Raw genomic sequence first — 16,377 nt, forward strand, 5'->3', positions numbered from 1 at the left:
GGAAATGGTTCCAAGGAAAAAGAGATAAATGGTAGCATAAAAAGAGGATAAAATACAGGGGTTGGACAAAATAATGGAAACACCTTAAAATTTAAAACAAATTTATTTTAATATAGCATAGGACCACCTTTGGTAGTAATTACAGCTTGCATTCTATGAGGTATGGACTCATACAAAGTTTGAATTATTTCCAAAGGAATTTTCGACCATTCTTCAGCTAAAACAGTCTCTAGTTCTTGTGGTGATTATGGTGGAGGATATGAACTCCTTACTTGTTTTTTTAAAGTGCACCATAAATGTTCAATAATATTCAAATCTGGAGACTTTAGTGGCTAGATAAGATGTTCAACTTCACTAGAAAGTTTCTCGTGCCAGTCAGTAACAACTTTAGCTGTGTGAATTGGTGCATTATCATCCTGAAAGATTGCGTTTCCCTCCGGAAACAGTTCCGCAACCATGGGATGAATTTGATCAGATAAAACGCTTAAATAGTCTTGACTATTAATTCTGCCAGGAAGGGAAACCATTGGGCCAGTGGATTTCCAAGATATAATCCCCCCACCGCCACCCCAGATCATCACAGATCCTCCTCCATGTTTAACAATTGGAAGAAGGCAGTCTGGGTCAAATGCTTCTTTTGGCTGTCTCCACATGTTTACTTGACCAGTGGTCGGAAATAAGGTAAAGGATGACTTGTCCAAGAAAATAACATTCTTCCACTGCTCTAGGGACCAATTCTGTAGGTTTTTGAAAGTAGTGGTTTTCTGATTGCAATCCTCCCGTGAAATCCGACTTTGTGCATTTCCTGGTGAACAGTTTTTGTGGGAACTGGGTTCTCAAGGTGCTCATATTAAGCTCTGCAGTAATTTTGGGAGCTATACTTTTGTGATCTTTTCTAACAATTTGAATAAGAGTCTGAATGTTTTGGTTTTCTTCCTGAGTTTTTGTTTCAACGAACTGGTTTTTCCCTCTTTCTCAAAGACTATCATTACTTTCAAGACAGTACTTTTTGATACACCAAACATTTTGGCTGTCTTCATTATGCTAGCTCCTACCATACGAGCACCAACAATTTGACCTCTTTGAAAGTCCAATAGATCTGTCATTTTAATTAATTCCCCTTTTCTGATGATATCTGAAAAGAAACAGCAATTTTAGCAAAACATATTAAGCAACACTAATGATAAATCAAAAAACAAAAATTAACAAGCTTTTGATGGTTTTCTAGATATTTCAAAATTATGATACTATGATGATATGTGTTTCCATTATTTTGTCCAATCCCTGTATATGCAGTTCTGTTCCCATAAAATGACAGCAGCTGAGTAAAGTGCTATAGTTAGTAGAGTGATGGAAGGATGGTTATTAAGAAAATGAGCTGTGAGCAAGGCTTGATAGGGGCAGGTTGGATACAGGAACACACACACATAAAAGATGTGCTTTTAGGATCTCATTATTTGCTGATATGGATGGGTTGTCTTGAGCACAGTGAATCTTCAATCATTTTGGTCCTTTGTCATCCCTTTTGTGAAACTCAGCATCCTAGTTTGGTCTTCGTTATTTCATCCTACATTGTTATTTCATCCTACATTTGTTATTTCATCCTACATTTTCCTGTGTCTCTTTCTTCCACTGGTTCCATCCACATTTAATGATCAGCACTTCTCTAATCCATATACATCACATGATCATACCAGCACAATTTTCTGTCTTGCACACTGTATTTCTTCCTCTTATGCCTAATTTTTCCCTCAACATATTTGCACTTAGTTGCACATGCACACTGACATTGCGCATCCAGCAGAGCATGTTAGCTTCATTTCTTTCTGGGTTTCACTTGTCCTCTCATTCACAGCCCACATTTCCCTATCATTCATACACAGTCATAATACACTCTGACTTTTAGAGATAGGTTTTTGTTACCAACAGTGGTAATAGCTCTCTGAACTTTCATCTAGTTCTTATTCTTACACCTATACTTTCAGAACATGTTCTTCCACTGCTAATTTGGTTACCTATTTAATTGAAACAGTCTACTATCTTCAAGAGTCCTCCTGGGCATTTAAGAAAATCTATTCCTATGTGTTCTTACTGTTTATTGCTCCTGTGCATCTGCCACAAAACCTACATTCTCTCTTTTACTCTTTTACTTGTTTCAGTCATTTGACTGTGGCCATGCTGGAGCACCACCTTTACTCGAGCAAATCGACTCCAGGACTTATTCTTTAGAAGCCTAGTACTTATTCTATTGGTCTCTTTTGCCAAACCGCTAAGTTACGGAGCCGTAAACACACCGCCATCAGTTGTCAAGCGATGTTGGGGGGACAAACACAGACACACAAACACACACACACATACATATATATATACATATATACGATGGGCTTCTTTCGGTTTCCATCTACCAAATCCACTCACAAGGCTTTGGTCGGCCCGAGGCTATAGTAGAAGACACTTGCCCAAGGTGCCACACAGTAGGAATGAACCCGGAACCATGTGGTTGGTAAGCAAGCCACTTACCACCCAGCCACTCCTGCGCCTGTTAACTTTCCTTTGATTCTACTGCACCTCTTATGTGTCCTTAGTTTGTATTGGGTATACCATATAAAATTTCTACCTACACTTTTTTTATATATTGAACAGGGCCATTTTCCTGAAAGGACTAGCATCCTATCTGTTTTCCTGCTAAGTAGAACTTTGGTCTTTGCTAATTTAACTCTGATTCTAGGTTTTGTTTCTACACCAGGAATCTCTTCTCTAATTCTACTTCAGATTCAGCTACAAGAACAAAGCCCTGACCATAGAGGAGTTGCTGCAAGTCACCAGTCTTAAACTCCTCTGCTATGGCATGCTGGACTATGATAAATAGGAGAGAACCAAGAACTAATCTTTAGTGAACTCCTACATTTATACTAAATTTGATGCTTACACATTACTCAACTTATGGCATGTATGGCTCTTACCAGCCTCTTGTTTACTCCTGGTTTCTGCTGTGACCACCAGATCGGGGAATGAGGATCCTGTCAAGAAGCTTTCTCCAGGTTGATGAATGCCAAATACAGTGGTTTGCTCTAGGTAGTTGCCTTACTAGTAAGTGGACATCAGTAACACTTCTCCCTGGCACACAACCAAACTGCATCTCATCAAAGCTAACACTCTTCCTAATTATTTGAGCTATAACTCTTTGTATAATTTTTATTAGCTGGTCCAGCAGTTGATTTCTCCCTTACCCTTGTATCAATTGACTATAATGCTGCTACACCAGCTATTTTGGTACAATATCTTTCTTAACAACCTGATGAACTATATGAGTACCTAGGCTGTATTCTGCTCCACCATATATTTTAAACATTTCAGTGGTAATTCCTAATGGACCAGGAACTTTACCTCTCTTCATATCCTTAATTGCTTTATCTATTATATTGCTGTTGACTAGAATGGTTGGTCCTTCTGTCAGGCTCACATCAGGAAGACTCTCTCTCATGCATTCTCCACGTTTAGTTGCCTTTTGTAGTGGTATATCCATGCCTCTTTCTTTTCAGCTTCACAATGTGCATGTGTGTCATTATCCAACTATATACACAATATCTTATCCACAATATCTCAAGTTTCTCTAATACACTGTCTTGCACCCTGCAATAGAAAACCTCATGCACCTAATCCTTATGTTGCAGAGCTTTGGAAACCTCTTCCTTTCTGCTTCTTCCCTTGCTAGATATACCTGTCATTTAACTTCCCTTCTAGCTACCTGATATAATTCTCTGTTACCCACGTTGTTCCAGTCTTTCCAAGTCTATCTCTTCACTTTTATGACTCTGTCTACCTCATTATTCCACTGTCACATTGCCCTCAATCTGGCTGGAACTTTGTACCAACTCCAGATTTAGTCTGTAGCCTTCAATAGAATTACTTTTAAGAACTCTCAATTCTCTTTTGTGCTATACATCTGTCTATCTCCTCTTTCTTTTAGTCAAATGCCCCTGCTAGTTCTCTGAATTTTTGACTGTTCAATGGATCTTTAAGTTTCCGCATCTTCCTTTTCCAAACTTGTTTGTGTCCCTTAGTCCTAGCCCTAAGTATGAAATCACTAGACACTTACCTATGTTTGATTGTATTCTTCACTGGGGAAGGACTTCACATTTACAAGCATCTGCCTATCGATGTTTTTGCTAAGAATGTCAATCTGGCTTGTGTGCTCACCAGATCACTAGATGATCAGGTGGATGGGTGGTTTCCTGAAGTTAGTGTTGTAGATCATAAAGTCTCTTATATCACAGAACTTCAATAGCCTTGTATACCTCATCTCTAGAACCAAAGCCATAACTACACACCATGAAATCAATTGGAGTGCTATCTAACATGTCCATTGAAGTTACCAGCCATGATAGTAAGATCATTGTCATTCGTCATCAACGTAATCTATTATTTGTCATCAAAGTATATATATATATATATATATATATATATATGAGACAAAATTTCCTTTTTACAAAATCACAACTTTTGAAATCTAACTAGGCTCCTTTTCCTGTTTATATTAGTTTCATTTTCAAGTTTCTCAAAAGCATATTTGTGCATTACTTTTTAAGGGTATACCAAGTCTTTCTCCTGAGAGTCTTGAAATATATCCTGCACTTCTGAAAATATTTCAATAACTGCATTTCTTGAGGCATTCCTTTTCTAGTTGCATAATGTTGTTCTCACTTTAATCATTCAGTTGATATATTTGTTTTTGTTGCTGGTCTTTGGCATAGCCTATCTCTTTTTATCTTTATCTTTTATTTAAAAAGTAATTCAGTGCCCTTGACCTTTTACAGGGCCTCTGAGACTGGTGAGAGAGAGTCATCCTCAAACCAGAGACTTGGCCTGAAAGTTTGCAACAGAGTGGATATCCAAGGTACCACGTGATATTATTGATCCTTTTAGTACCAACCCACCTGGGACCACCCCAAGTTCTATACTTACTGTTTTAGAGTGGTCTAAATTGTAGTCTTCCATCAAAAGTCTATGCTAAATTGTTTTAGACCTCAGCCTATTAATTAGAAAGTTATTTTTCTAAATTCTTCATTATTTTAAAAATTAGTTGAAACAAAGGCAGCCTTTGTTAACAGAAATATGGTAACAAAAGGGTTGAACTAGGTGACAGATAAAGTCTTGAAATGCCATAGTGTCTGGTGGAAGGTAAGGAGGTGGGGTTATGGAGTATTAGATTGCATGATAGGTAGTCATAATAAGGCAATAGTTGAAACAGAGACAGTTTATACACTGACAGAAATTTGATTTGGAGTTGAGAAAGAGAGCTAGTGTTCTGAGTGTTTGAGTTACAGTTGCATGTAATAGAAGATACAAAATGATGAAGTAAGTTGAAGATTACAAAATATTGATTTTCTGCACTAGTGAGATCAGTATGGTATAAATATGTAAGTCAGAAAGAGTTGTGAGCATTCCAATCACTGATGACAGTCCTCGATGCAGGAAGAGATATAGCCGAAGAGTTGGTAGTTGAGGAATCAGGTGTATTTGGAGGACTGGAGAAAGAGACTATAAATGAGAATAACTGGCAGGCTTTGTTGCTGATAAGAGAAGTAAGTGACAGAAAGTATAGAATGTACATATGCAAACACTTTTTTTTAATGAAGTTTGATAAAGAATGTAGCTTGAACAGCAGAAACGAACTATAAATAAAGACTGACAGATTTGTGTCTTCAAGAGTAATAGGATGTGTGATTTGCATATTAGTAAAAAAAGATATATAAGGTCTGTGTTTGATTGGAGCCTCCAAATGTTAGAAAAGACGAAGAATAATTATCCAGCAGGTTCGTTTTAGCTTTTGGTATCTAAGGAAGTGTAAAGGGTGATGGTTTGTTATGATGCCTGTATGCTTGCAACAGAACAAACTCTGCTGAGGCACTCATGAGCCAAATCGTGGTGTTCTCTGCCATATACAACAGGACTATATTGACAAATGGTGCCCAACTCAATTAGAATGTGTACACAATTTACTATTTGGGTACAAACATATAGATTTGTTCTGTTACAATTCTTTATCATAGATACACACATATATATGCAGCATACTTGAATAAATATGCATACATCTGCAACCTCACAAACAACCAATGTGATCACAGAAACACTGCCTTTACTTATTAGACGGCACTGTTAATATACACTATCATGTTCCCAGATACTGGAGCAGTCACCTGATTTTGTTGAGGAGTTTTTTCTGCTGTTTTCCACTTTATGTATTAGTAATAAAAAAAACTATAATAATAAGTAAGAAAATAAAGAACAGCAGCAGAAGGATGAGTGCAAAAAGATTTCAAACTAGGTTTTAAAGTTAATAGTTGGAGAGAGAGAGAGCAGATAGTAACAGAAACAGATTATTTTCAGCAGAATCAATCAAGTAAAATAGAAAATAGGTACAATAGAAGTTTGAAAAATATTTTTTCCTAATATCTCAGTGATATCAGTAAACATCAGCCTTCCATTGGCATTTGTATCTTCTGTTAATAATTTTCCCTCCTTTTGCATGTAAATCCTATTTAATAGTTGAATAGTGATGCACCATGTTAATTGCAAAACACATTCCCAAAAGTAAAATACTTCTGATAAAGAAAAATTATTGTTGGACATCTAGTGTCTATATGTGTAAGTGTGTGTGTTATATACATATATAATGAACTGAACTGACATGTTCAGCTGATGCTGTTGTGGAAGTATGATAATCAGTGGATGCAGGATCAGTTGGCTAAAATTTGCAGCCATCATGCTACTTGGCACACCCAAAAGTGATCTCCAGCATGCACTGACTGGGTTCACTACTGAGTGCTACAAGGCAGGAATGAGAATTTGTGTTACAAAGACTGAGACAGGTCCTCCCAAGAAAGTTGACCTGGTGCAGTGTGCATGTTAGTGAAGCATCACTGTGACAACTGGAGAATTTTAAGTATCTCAGGGCCATATTCATGAGTGATGGAAGGAAGGAAGATGACTGGATGCTAGAATTGAAGGTGTAGGAACAGTAATGTACCAGTGCCAGCATTTGATCTTCAAAAGAGGAAGGATTGGTAAACAAACAAAATTTGCTGTCTTCAGTTTGGCTTTCAATCCTTTCCGCATCTATAGTCATGAATGTTAGGTAATGGCTTAAAGAATATGATTGTGAATACAAGGGGCTGAATTGGGGTTCCTCTGAAGGGTCTCTGCAGTAAAATTGGTCAACAGAGTACGTAGCCTGGAAATCAGGGAGTTTCTCCAGGTTCAGCTGCTACTTCTCTGCATTGAGAGGTTACAGCTCCAATGCTATGGGCATGTGATTAGAATGTCTAACAAAAGAATTGCAAGAGGGATCCTTCAAGACAAAATAACCAGCAGGAAACCTAATGATGATTACTTCTGATAGGACTCTATGGAACAGGTGTCTAAGGACTCTTCCTCCGTGACTCCTACGAATAGTGGGTAAAGAAGAAAGATATATATAATATATATGTATGTATATATATATATATTTACATATTATATAATATGTAATATATATATAACTTATATCTATATATATATATATATATAATATATATATATATATACAATAATATATCGAATGTGAGGATAAAATTCTTTTCGAAAAAAAATATTTTCTCGAAAAAAATTTTATCAATGGCCAGCATATTAAAAAATACCTTTAACGGTTAAATTTATAAACAATTCATAAATGAAGGTGGTTTTTTTCTAATTTATATACATATATTATATTTTGTGAAATTTGATTTACTAATTTAGTATTTCTAAATTGAATTTTTCCCTGTAAGTTTGGAATAATATTCCCCAATATTATTATTATATATATATATTTATATATGACGAGCTCCTTTCAGTTTCTGTCTATATATATATGGCAAGCTCCTTTCACTTTCTGTCTACCAAATCAACACACAAAGCTTTGATCAGCCTGAGGCTATAGTAGAAGATACTTGCCCAATGTGCCACACAGTGGAATTGAACCCAGAACCATGTGATTGGCAAGCAAGCTACTTAGCACACAGCCACTCCTGCATATATCTATAAGATCGCTAGCCACTACACATTCTTTATTTTCTATCCCTGTTTCTTTCTGTGTTCCTTTCTGTGGAAGAGTGTAGGCTCGAAGCATTAAAAACTTTTTCACTTCCCGAGCGTTAAACTAATACATTAGTTTGTTGTCTAACCACCTGTCTTCATCTATTGTTGTTTTGGGAATTCTCCTCCTATATATATAGAGAAAGATAGATAGATATAGATATAGATAGATAGATAGATAGATAGATAGATAGATAGATAATGTGTGTGGTGTGTGTGTGTGTGCAATATATATATGTGTAATATATATATATATGTATATGTATATATATATATATGTGTGTGTGTGTGTGTGTGTGTGTACATATATGTGGTATATATATAATATGTATATAATATATATGGAGAGAGAGATTTATGTATTAATGTGTGTGTGTGTTGTTATTATCATCATCATTTTCATTTTACATCTACTTTCAGGACTGGTATGGTTTGGATGGGTCATTAGATTTTGATTTGGTTCTTATTTAGAGATGCTAACACCCTTGGTGTGATTGTGGATCTTGCCTCACATATCAGTTTTCATTTTGGCATAATTTTTATGATTGCATGTTCTTCCTAATATTTTACAGAATATACAAGGTGCAATTTATCAGTGCACCAGCATTAGAGAGGCTGTCTTGTACATGAAAAGATTCAAGAGTCTTCTTGACCCTATGATGTCTCTTATCATTTTACAACCACTTTGTAGATTGTGCTGATGGATATTTTATTGCAGAATCAGCTCTAGAGAGGTGTCGCATTCTCAGCCACACAAGGCTAAGGTTTTCTCAGCCCTGTGATATCTCTAATCTTTTATTACAACTAGAAATAGTGTGCTGCATGCATTTTATCATGGCACCCATACTTGTGAGCTTGTTTTGCATTGGAATCTTTGTTATGCTTTGTTGTCACTGTTCAAGACATTGTGACTAGTATAGTGGGTTGAAGAAAAGGTTGTTGTGTTAGATGAATTTGGGTAAGAGAGAGAAGGAATAGAGTATAATAGGTGAAACAATGTTGGTATGGAAATAGGTGGGAGATGGGAGAGAGAGTGCTAGAGAATTAATGAGAAGTAAAAAGCCAAGTTGTGATAAGAGAGAAAATTATGACACAGGGTAAATGGTCAACATATGTTTGAAGGTAAAAAAGAGAGTGATTGATGATTAGTTGTAGAAATGGCCAATGGTAAGAGAGTGTGATGGATATTAGTAATGAGTGTTATAGGGGAGAAAGTAGTGGCTAGTTGCATAGAGGAGAGTGGTAATGTTAGTTTGTAAAAGAGAAAAGGAGTGATGGAAAAGGACAGATAAATGTCAATAGAAGAGTGACCTGAGAAAAAGCGAGTCATCGTAGGCAGCATAGGAAGTTAAACAGAGAGTGTATTGGATGCCAGTAAATTCAATACAGTTCCTTCTTACTCATATAGAGATATGCATACATTCATATATAATAATAATATAGTAGGATCAATCAATCATGGTAAAAACATCAAGCAAAAAAGTGGCTTGCATAGAAAACAAATAAATCAATAATTGATCCATAAAGTTTATTAATCAGTTCATCAAATGCATTTTGTCCCATATTGAGATTAGATAGAAAATTCCAATAAGATGAGAGATGCTATACAAATCCAGTTTGAAAACATCGAATACTGCTTGTTATGCAATAATCAATTTTATAAATGATAAGAATGGAAGAAGTAGTCAAGCACTACAACTTTTTCAAAAGGATAACAGTGCAAATAATGTAACATTACAAATGTTTCATGGTTATCTGGTGTCCTTTCTTATTGGGTGCATACGGCTATTCTCTTGGAAATTATTCACAGCAAGTGATTTCCAAAGGAATAGTTGTATGCACCCAATGAGAAAGGACACCAGATATCTACAAAACATGTTACCTTATATGCACCCAGTACCCTTTTTTGAAAAAGTTGTTGTGCTTGACTATTTCTTCCATTCCTTTCATTTACATGCGTGTGTGTGTGCATGTGTATGTGTACATACATGTATGTGTATGCATGCATGTATACACATATATACACTTACACACACACATGCATACACATATTTTTGTACAACTTGCACTTTTTTTTTTATAGATTTTTTACCCTAATAATTATGGGTGTATATTATACATAAGAATTTTAATGCTGCCCATTTTCCCCATTGTAAGTGCATGATCATTTTCAGGATGGCCTAAGTTATATCTAATGTTGAAGCTAATTGAGATTTAGCGAAAGGTTTAAATCAGAATAATGTTACATTTTTTCCAAAATAAGGAATATACTTTGAATGTTCATTACGTTTCATAAGTATGTCCATTAGTTTTTTTTCTTTCTTTTTACAAACACGTTAAAATGATTCTGACAAAATGGACAAAATATGTTTATTCTTTGTTTATATAATTCTGTGTTCTTCAATTACTGTATATAAGCTGCTAAAAAAACATATGCTTTTTTATTATTTTTTCCCTTATGGTTTCAATAACCTGCTATACTAGGTAAAAGCAATGTTCTACTTGTGACCATTAGTCAATATATTGTTCAAATGGACATAATTTATATAAAACATTTGGGTTCTTTTAAATTAAATGATTTTAATTTTATAATATTTTTTCTAATTAAAAAATATATTTGCCAGATTCTGAATATCTGATATTCTGAACAGTTAAATCTAAACACCGTTTATAAAAGAAAAAGCATACTAGAAAAGTTTGAAAAGTTGTAAAAAATCCTCACTAAAACATTTTTCTCCTGTGGCAACATTTGGTAAAATCAAGTATATCATAATAAAGTGATTGATATTGTAGTGAAAAACCAAAACAAAACAATATATAATCAGGTGTTAGCTGCATCAATGCAGCCAACATTGGTCAAATTTGAGTTTAAGGGTCACTTTTTAGGAAGAAGTAAAGAAAATTACAATTCTTTATTTGGCAATTTTCAGAAGATAAATTTATAAAAGGTGATGTATGTCTGCTTGACAACATTAGTTAAGCAAGATCAAACAGCCAAATATATATTAGAAATAATAATGACATATAACATGATATCTCTGACATTCAAAACTTAGGAAAAACCAAAATATTTGTTTTCTGTGACAATATGTAATTGAAATTAATATGTAAATGATTTGAAATAGGTTATTACTATAACATTCTGCAGGTTTATATGTAAATTCTTCTAGACATTTGTTTTATATAAATGGAAAAATATATATAAAACCTAGGGTTGTTCACTTTGGTCTGCAAGTGGGCAAAAGTCAGTGTTAATACAGCTGCACTGGAATTAATGAACAAAAAGGGGACAGTGTTGTGATGGTTTATGTAATTTATTTTGTTGACATTGAAAATTAATTTTAGAATATTACTAGTTCAGGAGTAATATCTATGACCAGTAGGGAAGTACCTCTGTACCAGATTGAGAAGATTCTTGCAAAATTAGTAGCAGCACATTAGGAGAAGTGATGGGGTTCAACCAGATGGTATTATGTTATGATGCCATATTTGTTCCTGAGAAAATAGGTCTATTGTAATGCCGAAAACATTATCTACATTAATATTTGTGATGATAGATATTTTAAAACTATTTTGAATGAACTGAATAAATTTTTCTAGATTTGTTTGATTGATTGTTATTCATATGATGCTAAATAAACAGGCCACCATGTCTGTAAGGCTGAATTTCCTCCTCGGGGATGCTGATATATACACACACACACACACACGTATATAATCACACAGTCCTCATACCTCAGTCCCATATAACACACACACATAAATGCAGATACAGAGATATAGTACAAACATATATGTGTATATATATATATAAATGTAAATAGGTAGATATCTGTACATACACAAGTATATAATATGTAAATGAAGTACATATGTTTATTTGTGACATAGAGTGTGTGTGTGTGTGTGTATATATATATATATATATATATATATATATCATACATATATGTATGTATGTATGTACACGTGTGTGTGTATATGTGTGTGTGTGTATATATATATATATATATATATATATATATATACACTTGTATGTTTGTTTCCATTTGTATATATTTTTACATAAATATGTGTGTGCATACAAATATATGTATACACAGATAGGTATATGGTATGTGTATAAATAGATAAATGAATATTCAATCTTTGTTGTGGAAGTTGAATATTTGTAATATAAAATTGTGACATATCTGCATTATTCACTATTTCACATATCCAAAATTTTCACATATCCAAAATCAGTTGCTATCAATCTTGATGGTGAAGCTGCCACAATTTCTTTTTAAAAAAAGGCCCTGTCATTAGATGATGAGTAAAGATCATTCAAATTTGACAGTTCAGATAATGTGATGAAATCAATAGTTGGATGATTACTAATGTTGGAATGGGTGCTTAAATATTATCAAACAATTGCTGCATTGAATGGGAGGCAATTCTGGTATAAGAGATATATGTGTGGATAGATATTAACTTAAGTAAACTTTTAGATATCATTTCAATAATTATATTTTTTTTTAAATAAACAGTCAATACAAATACAGGTATACATATTTGTGCATGTATGTACATGTACACACACGCATACACACATGCATACACACGCACACACACACACACATTATTTGAAGCTGATCAATTACCTGTTATACTCCTAATTTCTTTTGTGCCATTGTTGCTGTTATTTGATAAAGTTAAAAAACTGGGAAAATCCCACAAAAAGAAGTTCAGAGCAATGCAAACACAACTAAATTTCATTTAGATTTTAAATCCTGTTGAGCAAATAATTTTCTTTCATTTTAAAATAAAGTAATATTTTATAAATTGAGAACACCTATTCTTTAACTTTAATTCTGTATCTATAGAATTTTTTAATAATCATCATCATGACCACCATCAATATCAATAAATTACTTTTATTTTAGAGTGTATGTTGAGAGGTTTTATTTTCTGTTGTGAGTGTTTTAACTTTAGAAAAATTGTTTAGTATCAGTTTATGATTTTAATAAAATTAGCAATTATAAGATTTTTTTTATACTTCATGAAAAAAACCCATCCAATTAGTACTGACCTAAAAATCAATATATTATTGTTTTCAGCAAGACCCTTATTCCTATTATAATTATTATTTTAGTATTTAAGAACTTCCTATGTCAATTGTTAAGTTTATTAGAATATATTAAATATCACCTTTCATATCTTATTCTAGAAAAAGCAAAATCAATTTTATTCTTTGTACTTTTCTTTTCCTTATATTATGAAATGCTTGTAATTGTTATTTTTATTTACAATGTAAACAATAATTAAACTTAATTAAAAATTCGTTTTTACAAACATTTTATACCATCATTTATTCAGTAGTATTATTATTATTTCCTCATGTAATTTTACATCACAACAATTTCATTAACCATAAATGTAAAACTATAAAAAAAACAACTATTTAAAAATAATCTAGTGTGAATGATGTATGTGAATATTAGTATAAATTAATGCCAAATGCCTTATAGTGACTATTATAATCAAGAGTAAATAAAACAAAAACTAACGAATAATTGATTACAGAAGTCAAGCAAAAAAGTCGAAAATGTAAGTATTTTTTTTTTCCTTTGCCCAGCCTTAGTGATTGTGAACTGTCTTTTTTTTCTTGAAACAGTAAGAGTAGTCTTTAAGTAATTCCCCCAGCCTAACTGGTTAACTTCTCAGCCTTCTTTCTAAATAAAAGCTAAGCCCTTATTAAATCACAAGCTTGACTGGTGATACAATGTCTTTCAAGTTTGATATTGTTTTTTATTTCACAACACATTTGGTTAGAGTTTCTACATATGTTTGTATTAATAAGTTAGATTTTTAAATCAGTATGTTTATACTTAGTTTCTTCTATACAAATTAGTAGTATTATCAATATAATATTATTTTAATGATTATCATGTGGCATACTCATAGTAACATTTCATATATATGTGTGTGTGTGTTTGTGTATACACATGCACAAACACATACCCTCACATACATGCGCACACACACAACACACACACACATGCACACACACACATAAACACATGCACATACACACACATGTTCTCATGCATATATACATGGATGCATGGTTCTTTTAAAAGTATTTTTTCATAGTTTGTCAGTATTTATCTATTCTCTTAATTTCCTTTCTTCTTTGTCTGTTTCATGTATGTACACAGCACTTTGAAATATTTTCTAATGTAGCACTGTGTATGCATGATTTTTATTGACTCATCACAGTGTTGTTTAAAAATAATTAACCATTAGTAGCATCAAATTTTTTGGAATGATATAAAATTAAATAGTATGACAGTTATCTATGTGTCTGTAGTTGTCTTTTGCTTTTTTTTTCTGTTTTCTTCATTTCTTTTTTCTCTTTATTCAGTTATCTCAAATAGTATAAGTTTATTTCTTTGAATTATGTTGATATTATGCCAAATATCAGAGATTGGGTCTAAAAATAATAATGTGGACAATAATGTTATTTTCATTTATCCCTTTACATTACAAAAAAAAAAAAAAAAAAGAACAAGGAAATATTTTCTTGTTGCAATACTAAGAGTGCTTCTAATAAGGAATTGGTTTTTGCAAAACTGAATTCGAAAGCCCACCCATTTCTCTATTCAAGTTAGATTCCATATAGCCATCAGCAGCAATCTCTGAGTCATGGTTTTCTTCTCTTTTCTACTATAACAATCTTTCAAAACTTAAATTACAACCATCACTTGCAAGCTTGTATGACTTAGTATGCACTATGCTTTCACTACTTGTGTTAGGTACCTATGTAGTTGCAAGCAGACATAGGCACTCTCTTGGCCTTCCACTAGTGATCCAAATGAACATCCAGGATGTGACAGTTGGGGGGGCAAGAAGACTGAACCAGAATTGAGTAGGTTCATTCATGTCAGAGGATGAGAGACAATTTGGATCTTGGCAGGATTTGAATTTTGAGTGCTAAGAGTTAGAATGAATGTTGTAGTGCATTCTATTCAATGCTCTAAATTAATCTGCCAGTTGATCATCTTTTTTTATTAACTTGTTGACAAAGAAATTCAATATATAAAACTAAATTTTCTGAACAATATCCCAATTTCTACCTAAAATTTGAGGCCTCTTTCATCATATATTTGTCCTTGAATTTCTTCTTTCTGAGACACAAATCTGTCACACTCTATCACTAATTTTAAGCAACTAGCACATTGCTTCTGCTCCAATTTAAAACTAAAGAATGAGCTTCTTTTAAATTTACTTTATTTATCTCAACTGAATTTCAGCATAAATGTTCTCTGACTGCTCTGGTTGGACATTCTATTTTCTAACTTCTTAATTTTTTAAAGAATACTTATCCCACTTTTTTATTCAATAATTATCAGTATTTGATATTTTCCTAATGTATTGTGGACACCCATTATAATATTCCTATTCTCATTAAAGTATCACTCAAGCATGTAAGATATTGCAAGTAAGATATTAGCACAGACTTGATTTGTAAAATACCTTGTATCCACAAATGCATGCTTGCATGCGCTCACACACATAAACACTTTGAAGTACATATACATACACATTTAAGTGCCATACACTAACAAAGAGGTACACGAACATACACCTGTGGCTGTATTTATAAAGAGCTGTTTGATTCAAAGGTAAGCACACACTTGCCAATATTTTCCAATTCTGACCCATTGTTATGTTGATTTCTACTATAATAACCTCTGTTTTCTGTTGTAATAAACCTATGTCATCTCCAGCTTAACGTATATCTTGTTCCACATCTCTTCTTATCATTCCTTATTCTCTTCTTGTCATTCCTACTTTCTCCCATCTCTCATATTCCATATTCAACACTGTTTGTGGTTCTTCCACTTCAAATCTATTTTCCTATGGAATTTCTAACCAACATTTGTTATCTTTTAACCAGCAATTTAACAACATTCCAGACATTATCAACATCTTTAGGTGAGATAAAAAGACCAAGTAGAAACAACTTATATATAATATTTATAGAACAGAATTTGCAAATTTCCACTTACTACAAATATTCTTTCTCTAATTTCTATAAATATTAAAAGCATATATATAGCTATAAAATTGTTTACTATTATGAGGTTTTAGTAAAATTTTAATACATTCATTTAAATTTTGTAAAGACTTTACTACTATAATTTTGATGTATTTGTCATGTAAAAAAGTAATTACAATTAATTTAATGAAATTAAAATTGTTTATTATTATTAA

The 16,377-nt window shown here is 32.9% G+C and overlaps 1 protein-coding gene across 20 annotated transcripts in view; it reads left to right on the forward strand.

Annotated features, from left to right (window-relative positions):
• LOC115209943 (calcium-dependent secretion activator 1) overlaps positions 1 to 16,377 on the forward strand; it is a 289,946-nt gene that overhangs the window by 181,197 nt on the left and 92,372 nt on the right. For 14 of the 20 annotated variants that reach the window (XM_036500755.1, XM_036500758.1, XM_036500778.1 and 11 more), the window contains one exon: positions 13,684 to 13,707. The exons of the other annotated variants lie outside the window; for them this stretch is intronic. In XM_036500755.1, the coding sequence (XP_036356648.1) occupies positions 13,684 to 13,707 (24 nt within the window). The remainder of the gene's footprint in view (positions 1 to 13,683; positions 13,708 to 16,377) is intronic. 20 annotated transcript variants of the gene reach the window in all.

This window comes from Octopus sinensis, linkage group LG1 (assembly GCF_006345805.1).
Source record: "Octopus sinensis linkage group LG1, ASM634580v1, whole genome shotgun sequence".
Taxonomy (NCBI): Eukaryota; Metazoa; Mollusca; class Cephalopoda; order Octopoda; family Octopodidae; genus Octopus; species Octopus sinensis.